This window comes from Exophiala oligosperma, assembly GCF_000835515.1.
Source record: "Exophiala oligosperma strain CBS 72588 unplaced genomic scaffold supercont1.14, whole genome shotgun sequence".
NCBI classification, from domain to species: domain Eukaryota; kingdom Fungi; phylum Ascomycota; class Eurotiomycetes; order Chaetothyriales; family Herpotrichiellaceae; genus Exophiala; species Exophiala oligosperma.
Genome location: NW_015622831.1, coordinates 590445 through 600427, shown reverse-complemented (window position 1 = coordinate 600427; position 9983 = coordinate 590445). Strand labels below are relative to the sequence as shown.

The 9983-nt window shown below is 50.5% G+C and overlaps 4 protein-coding genes across 5 annotated transcripts; 2 read left to right on the top strand and 2 right to left on the bottom strand.

Annotated features, from left to right (window-relative positions):
• The first annotated feature begins 5 nt into the window (after positions 1 to 5).
• On the top strand, positions 6 to 1542 carry PV06_10646. 2 transcript variants are annotated; one of them, XM_016412215.1, is made up of 3 exons: positions 6 to 25; positions 81 to 584; positions 657 to 1542. In XM_016412215.1, the coding sequence occupies exons 2-3, from the start codon at positions 113 to 115 to the stop codon at positions 1106 to 1108; spliced, it is 924 nt and encodes a 307-aa protein (XP_016257523.1). In that variant the 5' UTR covers positions 6 to 25; positions 81 to 112; the 3' UTR covers positions 1109 to 1542. The 2 variants fall into 2 exon arrangements, with proteins under 2 accessions (XP_016257523.1, XP_016257522.1); XM_016412214.1 differs by having other exon boundaries at positions 6 to 584.
• PV06_10645 (uncharacterized protein) lies at positions 1373 to 3618 on the bottom strand. The gene has a single exon (XM_016412213.1). It carries the CDS (start codon positions 3276 to 3278, stop codon positions 1668 to 1670), a length of 1611 nt encoding a protein of 536 aa, XP_016257521.1. The 5' UTR covers positions 3279 to 3618; the 3' UTR covers positions 1373 to 1667.
• A 177-nt stretch (positions 3619 to 3795) lies between these two features.
• Positions 3796 to 6187, bottom strand: PV06_10644 (uncharacterized protein). Its single transcript, XM_016412212.1, has 3 exons — positions 6038 to 6187; positions 5886 to 5969; positions 3796 to 5830 (listed from the first exon to the last, which is right to left on the bottom strand). The coding sequence occupies exons 1-3, from the start codon at positions 6157 to 6159 to the stop codon at positions 4339 to 4341; spliced, it is 1698 nt and encodes a 565-aa protein (XP_016257520.1). The 5' UTR covers positions 6160 to 6187; the 3' UTR covers positions 3796 to 4338.
• Positions 6188 to 6458: 271 nt separating this feature from the next.
• Positions 6459 to 9709, top strand: PV06_10643 (uncharacterized protein; the record flags this gene model as incomplete). Its single annotated transcript, XM_016412211.1, has 2 exons — positions 6459 to 7265; positions 7322 to 9709. The coding sequence occupies exons 1-2, from the start codon at positions 6465 to 6467 to the stop codon at positions 9707 to 9709; spliced, it is 3189 nt and encodes a 1062-aa protein (XP_016257519.1). The 5' UTR covers positions 6459 to 6464.
• Between the last annotated feature and the right edge of the window lie 274 nt (positions 9710 to 9983).

Below are 9983 nucleotides of genomic sequence, written 5' to 3'. Positions count from 1 at the left end.
GGTTCCTTTGGCAATGTCTATCTGGGTATGGCCACACCGCTGACGCCCCAGAGCTTAAAATGCAATCTCACGTTGAACAGGGCGAGACGCTGAGACCGGCAACGAAGTCGCCATGAAACTCGAACATCACAGCGTGGCGCCGTCTCTACTCGAAGAAGAAGCACGAATCTATCAATCTCTAGCGCAAGAGGCCGGCTTTCCTCAGGTGTACTGGCACGGACAGCAAGACGACTTTATGGCTTTGGTCTTCGAATTGCTCGGGCCAAATTTGGAGGACTTATTCCGATATTGCGGCGACCAGTTCTCGTTGAAGACGACACTGATGCTTGCCGACCAACTCCTTCGTCGCTTCAAGACTCTTCATACTCACGATTACCTTCACCGGGACGTCAAGCCTGAAAACTTCATGCTGGGTATGGGCGAAGCGGGGAACATCATCTACATGACCGATTTAGGTCTTGCCATCTACCGCCATCCAGACCGGTGGAAGTCGAGCAGCCCCCCTCCCCGTCATGTGACAGCGCGTCCTCCTCAGCTGTTAGGCACATGCAGATATGCAAGCATCAACGGGCATTTAGGCATTGGTAAGAAATATGTCAATTGTGTTCAATTGTGTTCAAGCATTACGAGAAAAAAGTCCGCTGACTGTCCTGCAGCACAATCTCGGCGCGACGACTTGGAAGCTCTCGGATATATGCTAGTATATTTCATCCGTGGAAGACTTCCTTGGCAAGGTCTCAAAGCGAAGCGGGATGCCAAACACCTGCTGGTTTTGGAGAAAAAGCAGGCGACCAGTGCGAGCGATCTCTGTGCAGGTCTACCAACCGAATTTGAAGAGTACATGAATTATGTACGCAACTTGCGATACGAAGATCGGCCGGACTATCGGCACCTGCGGAAGATGTTCAACAAGCTATTTCGCCGACAAGGGTTCGAATACGATCACGTCTTTGACTGGACGATTGGGGAATTTCTGAGGCGGGAGCCTGACGCCCAAGAACCGTTCATGTCGAATGAAGTGCACGAGCGGCTAGGAGCAGACACCACCCAGCTGTCAGCTGATGGAGTCCAAGATGTGACTAAGGCAAGGCGTCGAAGGAGGAGATGATCATGGTCCCAACACGTATTTCTCTCGTATTCATTGGCCATGCTGGATGGCGGATCCTAGTCTTACAAGAACTGGACGTTGGCTGCTATCGATCATCGTGAGCCAACCATTTCACAGGAAACATGAACCCCAGCAGGCTAGAAAGTGTTACTGTAATGGTTGGATGGTTAGGTTGTGTAACTCCGTACATCGAGAGCCTTCACAGTTTGCGCCTTACTGGTCCATTAAATGCCTCACCGGTTGGGAGGCTGGTCAGAATCTACTCAACTGCTGTGGAACGACAGAACATCGACACTAATCTTAGCTGCTGGGCGAACCATCACCATTTTCCCCCGAGAGCGCAAGTGATTCAGTGGTTGGCATCCGTCGATCGACTAGGGACACTCAAACAGTTCTGCCTAAGAAAACTGGCATTAAATGCCTCACCGGTTGAGCTTTGTCGATCGTCTGTGCGATCACCGTTATGGCGACCGCTCCGAGGCAGCGGCGGACACGCAGATAGTAACAGTGCCAGAATTTCCCCTGAGTTTCGGCATCGGGAGACTCATCATGGACCATGTCAGCACCGCCAGAATGGGTTATCAAACGGGGAAGATATAATTTTCTCCCTTCCAACGCAGGTGCCTTTCTTGCAACAATCGTTGATGTGATGCACCCCTTCCTTGACCGGACCACATTCCTTGAGATGGTCCTTGAACGTTGACATGATGTAGTCGCGTCTAGCATGGTTCGGCCACCGCTGATTTTGCTCGCACCCAACGCAATGGAACCCCCATTCATCCCTCCCGTTTTGCCTGTTCAGCCAAGGCACCCGCATCATTGCCATGTAACGAAGCGGCTCCAAGGCGTGTCCGCTACACTCCCCGGTGCTCCAGGACACGGTCTCCGCTATGTGGGAGAAAATTTCATATCTATCGCTGCTGGTGTCTTCGTCCGTATCGTCAAGGGTGCTGATACTTTCGTTGTCAGTTTCATCACCCACGTCATTGGCATCCTCAATCTGTGCTGGGTCATGGCATAGAGAGAACTGTGCCATTCTCCTTTGTCGTTCTTCCCTCCTTGTCAGGACCTTCTCTTTATAAGCGTTCCGTTTCCTGATCTTAGTCACTTTCTGGGCAATCTTGTTGCGGACCTTCACTACCCTCTCTGCCGCCAATTGCTTCTCGCGTTTTTCGATTTCTTTCTCGAATTGTGCCCAGAGGTTGGAGTCTACGTTCGCCACGTACTCCTTCATGGCTTGAAGCGAGCCATGGCGAGCGACCCCTGCACGGTACGCAGACTGGCGGTCTATCAAAGACAGATAGCCCTGCCTGTTCCTGTAGAAGGATTCATTCTCGTAGTAGCCGGGGTAGCCTTGACAACGAGGCAAAGTGCGCAGGATTTCCGGAGTAAGGCCGTACGTTCTCAAAGCGTCAATCTCTCGTAGTGGCCAATATCGGTCTTGCTCCGTGAAGCACCGACAACAAACCCGCCGAAAAGTCAGAAGATAAATGTATCCGCCATAGTCGCCACAGTCCTCACACTTGCTGGTGCAGAGCTTTTCAAAGAGGACTTGAACGGTGATCATATGGCTTGTTTTAATGACGCGCAACCCGCGTAGGGTATCATGCGCTTGCGAGTTCATGACGTGAAATTCCGGATGCGCATTGACGATCTCGAAAGCTCGCCTATTCACTCTTTTGAACCAGTCAAGAGTAGATATGTCAAGTGACGAGATAATAGAATTCAGGAGCTCAATGGGGAGCCGATTGAGTGCTCCGAGACCTGCACCAGGAGGGTCGGTCTTTGCCCGATAAGTCACACGGATTTCGCGGTCTCCGATAATATACGGGATGTTTCGATCGAGGGTCCTGAAGCCCGAATCTGAAGGTCTCCAACCAAAGTAGGCTGAATCGGCGAGCTGCTGCCACTCCGCCTTCTGCGATGGTGTTAGTCTTATTGTGCTCGCTCCTGGGTCGAAATCGTCAGGTTGCGCGCAAAGCCAGAGATAGAGTGAATTCTTGTACGGCACCGACATCTTACAGTACTGTACCCTGTAAGGACGAGGTGAAAAGGGATGTTCAGCAGTATTTACGTGGATGGACCACAGAAGAGGGGTCTTCGCCATCGATGATTCCTGCGCAATGGTTGGCTCTCTAGGCGACCCTCCAGTTTCGCAAGCGGCAGGCATGAGGAAAATCGGGCAACGCCTGCCTAGACGTTGTCCATCATTGAGAGCCAATCGTCGCTTTTTCGAGGAGTGGGTGCAGGTGGATCCAGCTCTGGTTCAATGTGCTGGAATACCGAAAGGTCGAAGATGGCTGGAGCGGACCCTAGCACAGCCCCTGACGGAGAGCTACGGTGACGGGGCCAATTGGAGCAAGGTCTCCGAACACTACTTCATGCCAGCCAACGATTTGCCCAACGGATGCTTTCTGCTTCGTTGTCGTGTTTCACAAAATGGCTGGCTTCTCGATGATGGACCGGTTATACAAGAGGATTCAGATAGGGAATGATTGGTCCTTAATGCAGACGGCATCGGTTGGAAAATCATTGGCCGGTAGCAACCCAATTGAAAGCCAGAAGAGTTGGGTGATACGTAGAGAGTACTTTGTACTGTAATGCCACTCGACAAAGAGGCGCCAGGTGCAGGTCCAAACCGCAAGCGCAAGTCCTCGAGCGACACGAGAGCTCTCCAGTGGATGCCACCTCAGTCCTTCGCCAGCGCATCTACGTCTCCTGGGGAGCAATCGCTATTTCAGTATCTGTACGGAGTAGATACCCGTCGGTCTACATGACAGGTCTCGCGATGATTCATGGAAAACTGCCCTGGCAAGGTCTCAAGTCGAAACTTGATGCCAAAACGCGCGGTTTCATGCTTCTGGGCGCTAAAAATGATTCGTTGGTCTGGAAGGTTTCCCAAAATTGATTTTATTGTCTGAAGGCCGTGTCCTGGGGCCTGCATGGGGTGACTAGGCGGCCTGAAGATTAAACACACCGTGGAGATCGATCTCGACGGAAGACCAAGACAAGAGTTCCAGATATAGCCATCGGCGGGAGACATCATCGAGTACTTCAAGTCACGTGATCTGTGTACATTCTGGTGCAAGCTGCATCAACCGAAAGCTGTTGCAAAAGACAATCTCAAAATACATACACTTGCCCCTGTCAAGACACCCGGGAACGTCCTCGACATTGGTACTGGCACAGGGAACTGGAGAATGAAGAAAGGCTCGGTTCGGGATACACCTTCATCGAGGAGGACCCCTCCGCTTTGAAACGCCTTGCGGTTTCGATGGATGCCTGCCTTTGAGGCGCTCACTACTCTTCGTTGTTGCTCGCTTCATATTCTGTTCCTTTTGTCGCTTCACTTGTAACAGCTCGTGCGCCTCTCGACCCATGAACCTTGCAGTTTTAGATAGTGCGTCACAATCCTGTAGGCCTTTTACTCTTTCTGCGATTCGAGCGCTGCGACGGGTGGGTTTGAGTGTTGATATACTTGGGCATGACCGTAGCCGCGACTTCCTCTTGTCGTCATGATCTCCTTGCTGAGCTGAAGCAACCACCGGCACGGGTGATTCGTGAAGTGGTGTTGCGATCGTTGCACGTAAGCTGGAAGGGCCCACTCTAGCTTTCGAGGCTTTTGAGACCTTCGATGGAGCTTTTGGACTAAGAACAGATCGTCTTTGCTTATGTTTTCTTCGTCGGAGCTGAGGCCGCTCTTTCTGCCTCTGCGGATCTTCTTTTCCTCTGATGGCATGGAAAGCGGCATCCAGGGTATCATTGGTGAACAACCCGCATTCGGCTGCGATGGCTGGATGCTGGTCGTCGATCCACTTCAGGAATACTTTCCATCTCTTCACATCGAGCTCCGCTGCTCTCAACTTACCCTTTGCTATGACCATGACCTTGTCGGCTATGTGCAGGTCATACCCATCACGGAGTCTTCTCATTTCCTCAGTACCGGATACTTGCTTTAAATTGTCCCTCGCAGAAGCGATTTCCTGGTGCGCCATCCTCATTAACGTTGCTTTTCTCTTTGACCTGATTTGTTTTGCTGCTCGTAACGCCTCCTCGGCTGACTCCACTCTAGATTGCGCTTTCGCCACTTCCTTCTGTGAGGCTCGAATTTCGCTGAATCGGCTATACAGAACCTGTGTATCAGTAACAACATCGATCAGTCGTGCTTTGGCATCTTCGAATTCCTTCTCCCTGACAAGTAGATTCGCATGTGCCGGCGCAACCCGTTTCTCACATGCTTTGAGCCTCCGATAGTAGACTGCCCGAAACTCATTCCAGTCTTCCAGTCGATTCTGTTGGTGTCGGTCCTCGAGCACTCGGAGGTCGTATTTCCATCCCGCGTCTGTTTGGCTCTCATGGACGGAGTCTTGATACTCTTGAAACCTGTTTTGTGGAATGTAATAACTCCGCTTCTTGTCCTGCATTTCTCGGAATCGCCTCCACTCCATGAGTTGAGTGAAAAATACTGTGTAATAGCCTCCCTTCCAGTGCCAAAACCAGATAACGTCCTTGTACTGTTCATAATTGTTGGGGTTGTCTATCACGTCATATCCGAGGGTCACAGGGTGGGACGGCCGGCCCCCTTCGGCTACCAAAGCATGATAGGCCTCCTCCTCTTCTTGCCAGCCCTCTTCTCTATCTCTCTCCCTGTCGATAGTCGATGTGGAGGGCGAGCGGTAACGCGTAAGAGGGGAGGCGGGTGATTCTCTCGTAGGAATGCGGCTTTGTTCGTGGTTTAGAGTTGAATCTTTCAGTCAAGACAGGAAGTCGCTCGTACCCTAATCGTGCCCCAAGTTCATCTGCATCCACCGCCCGCGACCGATCTTTTTCATCACGCTGGTGGCGCTCATTGACAATTTTCCTACAATAAATGAGCCCTTGTCAATACCAGCATATAATACCGCAAACATAAGAAGAAGGGGTTATCACCGGAAATGTGCCGTATGTTCCTCAGTCCAGTTCTCTGGGTCTTTAAGGTCGAAAAGATCCTCATCTCCAATATCGTCGACATTTAGACGTAGGAGTTCGTCCGCATATACTGTAATTGTCATGATGAAGGAGAATACAAGTCGGTGGGATGGATCAGTATTGAGAGAAAACCATCGAGGGGTGGGTTGCAGGTTGATGTAGCTGCAGCCACGTGACCGCAGTTTCAAGATGTGTGCTGAGCGGGGAAGTGATAGGGTCTTAGCTATTCTGGAAAGCGCGCACTAAATATTAGCGCCGGCGCCAACCTACGGCATCGTCGATCTGGGGCCGTCAAGCATAATCCACGAGAGGCAGCCAGAATGTATAAGCGTAAGAAGTAACGCCGCGCCTGAGTGTAGTTCCTCTTCGTCCCCTACGACGAGACAGAATGGATGACTTGAACATATTCTTGACTCTAATTCCTTTTGATGAATGGGGATTGACGATCGATTCATTCCGCTTACCACACAACGCAGGCCGATATGTGAAGCCGTCTCCTATCAGCCGTGGAACCACTCCAAGCGAATACGGCGAAGACGAAACTCCAGCGAACGAACTTGATTATTTTCACCGTATCCAATTGAGATTTGACCAGGAGACCAAAGTAAAGGGTCGTGTCATTTTCGGAAGTGATCCTGACCAATGTGATGTCCTTCTCGAATCGACCAGACCACGATTTTACATCTCTTTCGACAGCGAACAACGGCCCGCAATCTGGGATCATTCTAACAACGGTCTCACTGTCAGCTATGACGGTGAGGCAAAAGACGAACTTCGCCATCACTTCAAATGGATCTTCTTTCCCGGGTATGAAACAATCAGAGTGACAATACCGCTACGAAAAGGCCGAGAGCTGGGCTTTAACGTTCATCTCCCTCGGCATTACGAGACACGTCCTAATGAATACAACGACAATGTCGAGAGATTTATGGACGGTGCTCCTCCGTCGCACGAAGTAGATTTCTATAATCTAGCCCTCCGCAGTCCAGGTGATTCGTTCGCGCCGAGTGAATCGCTCAGTCCAAGCAAACGGCCAATTTACTTGAAGCGTGAAGAACTGGGCCACGGTGCTTACGGACGAGTCAGAAGAGTCCTGAACGCTACCACCGGATTGGAATGCGCTGGAAAGGAGTTTTTCTATCCGTTAGGCTGGCAGCGTGAGATTGAAATCATGAAAACGCTTCGACACGTATGATAAGATCCTTCCCGATTATTGATTATTGCTTTTACTGACTCTCTCGAAAGGACCACACAGTTAAACTTCTCGACTTCAAGGCGGATCCAGAAGCACTTATGGTGATGGAATATCTGCGGCTAGGAAATCTACAACAGCAACACTCGATCAGCCCGATTGCAGTGGAAGAATGGTCAGCCCTTCTACACCAGTGCTTGAGAGCTCTTGTATATCTCCACGCCAGAAACATAACGCATCGGGACTTAAAGCCTGAGAACATCCTCGTACAGTCCAGGACACCGTTCTGGGTTCGAATCGGCGACTTTGGTCTGGCCAAAGAAGATATTGAGTTGAGAACACGGTGCGGGAATTATCGATATTCACCCCCTGAAATTTATTCAAATCGGTCTTATACAAGCGCAGTCGATATCTGGCAGTTAGGTGTGATTGTCATGGAAGGTCTCTATGGGCTCCCTCACGATACACGACGAAAAGAGGTGAAAGAGCGCGGCAAAATTCAACAGCAAGCTTTCACCTGGTGCTCCCGTATCATCGTCGCAGCAGAGGACTGGGAGTCGGATCCCATGATCGACTTCTTGAAGGGATACATGCTCAAAAGGGAGCCTTCAGACCGCCAGTCAGCGGCAGAGTGTTTGAGAATAGCGCTGGACATCGGCCTGTTCGATGAGACTCTCCTGCGGACAGGAAGCCTCACACCACGACAAGAACCAACCCAAATACCTGATGACATTGATGCAGAAGATGCGTCGACCATCAAGGAGCCCTTCGGAAAGATTAGTGGCACTGCAGCGAGCCACGAGGGGCACACATCGCAACCCGAGAATGGCTCAACTAGCCCGGGAGAAAGACACAGCGACCGATCTGTGAAACGCAGACGGACCACCAACGATTTCGATCCCAGCCTCAATTTTCCAGGCTGGTCGTTTGATCTAGGGGACGTTTGCCAGATCACACCTGACGAGAGCTTGAAGGCATTATTGGACAGCCCATACAATGGTGCAAAACAGGCCGAATCAATCCAGGGCTCCATTCAAAGCGATAGTTCTGACAACCCTCCTATCGCACCACCTCTGAAAAAGCATGGGCAGTTTGTTGTACAGATCTTGGGCATGCATCGGGGCACTTTACGTATACCAGATGCTCGACTCAACTTTACCAGGGATACGTCCGCGACAGGTCCTTGGATAGACCTTCCGACAGCACGCGAGTTATGTGCTACTACCAATCTTAGCGAAAACTTTCGACCGCTCTTAGCTTTTGGAGAAGCTCAAGAAGCTCAAAGAGCGCAAGAAACCCCTATCTTATCTAAACCGCTCCAGATGGAACAGCGAGAGATAATCCCGAGCTATACAGAGCTTATCTTTGAAGGCCATACAATTCTAATCCGGGATCGGGATTTATGGATAAACGCAAGCCAAATTTTTCGAGCAGCAGGTTTTGATGAACCCCCATTTAGTTGGCAGAATCAGAAGTTCAACTATCACTTGGTGGATTCATTGGGCGTGTTCGTCGAGTCCGATGTCGCCATTAATTTGTGTAACCTTTATTCACTTCAAGCCCTTGGCGCAGTCTTGCACGAAAAAACGCAAGTGATACATACTCGACAGGGCCAACGCTTTCGTCTTCTCGAATGCGATCATGATATAGTGGCAGTCAGACAGGGAGACTTAAGTATCAACCTTACCCATATTGTGAGAGCATCACCAGCACATCCCTCTCATAGGAAAACCTTGGAGCAATTCAAGCGGAGATTCCCTTCTATCGAGATTATCAGGGGTGATGCAAAGATTTCAGGATCTTATGCACACATTTCTTTGGCGGTAAATCTCTCTTGCCTGTGTGGCTTGCACGCAATCACTACGAGACTTCTTAAACTGGCTTATACTCCGGACGCACCAGTTGAAGAAGTTTGCGGCGACGATGTACTATGTTCGGCCCAAGAACCTTCGAACGCAGCACAACCTGGGAACGTACCAAGAGATGTCCTGAGAGAAGATGGACCAGGCTTTGATTGCGCTGACGTTTTCGGTCCAGAGATGAACTTCTCTGCAATCGACCGGCAATTACAACTCTCCCGGCGGTCGTTCAGGTTTATGACGCCCTCGCCACTCTCACAGACGTCGCCACTCCGTATGAGTCGTTTGCAGGCCGTCGAAGGGATGAAAACGACATTGGAGTGGGACAACCAATTAGAGCTGCCATCTATTGTATTGCCATCTAACCATGCCTGTTTCAAACCGACTGAATCAAGAGAGCTGCCCGAACATGAATCAGGTGCAAGGCCATCGGGCTCAGGTCATGGAGTTAGGGGTCGGATTGTGCAGACTATGACGCAAAACGGGTTACAGGTCCTTCAAGGGCGACAGACACACGAGGATACTTGTGGTCGTCCGGCTGCCACTGAAACCCCTCGCATAAGACGCCGCAGAACAAGGTAGGAACGTATCTCGTTCACGTTGTTGATTTTACTTACAAAACTTGCTAGCATTGAAGATACCACAATTCTTCTAGAAGCTTATCAAAAATATCGATATCGTGGGGCGACTGAAGAGGAGCTTCAGGGTATCGCGGGGCAAACACAAATGACGATTGACCAAATTCGTGTAAGGCGCTCTCCTATGACGAGGAACAGAGACTAAAATAATGTAGAAGTGGCTCGAGAATCGAAGATACCGAGACCGATATATACCCCGGAATTGACGGGCACGATTG

Excerpts from the sequence above, each read along its gene's own strand:
- PV06_10646 (XM_016412215.1), top strand. The coding sequence starts at position 113 with ATGAAACTCGAACATCACAGCGTGGCGCCGTCTCTACTCGAAGAAGAA. Across the intron at positions 585-656 it reads CAACGGGCATTTAGGCATTG|CACAATCTCGGCGCGACGAC; the intron begins GTAAGAAATATG and ends ACTGTCCTGCAG.
- PV06_10645 (XM_016412213.1), bottom strand. The coding sequence starts at position 3,278 with ATGCCTGCCGCTTGCGAAACTGGAGGGTCGCCTAGAGAGCCAACCATT.
- PV06_10644 (XM_016412212.1), bottom strand. The coding sequence starts at position 6,159 with ATGACAATTACAGTATATGCGGACGAACTCCTACGTCTAAATGTCGAC. Across the intron at positions 5,970-6,037 it reads GAACATACGGCACATTTCCG|GAAAATTGTCAATGAGCGCC; the intron begins GTGATAACCCCT and ends CATTTATTGTAG. Across the intron at positions 5,831-5,885 it reads GAACTTGGGGCACGATTAGG|CCGCATTCCTACGAGAGAAT; the intron begins GTACGAGCGACT and ends CCACGAACAAAG.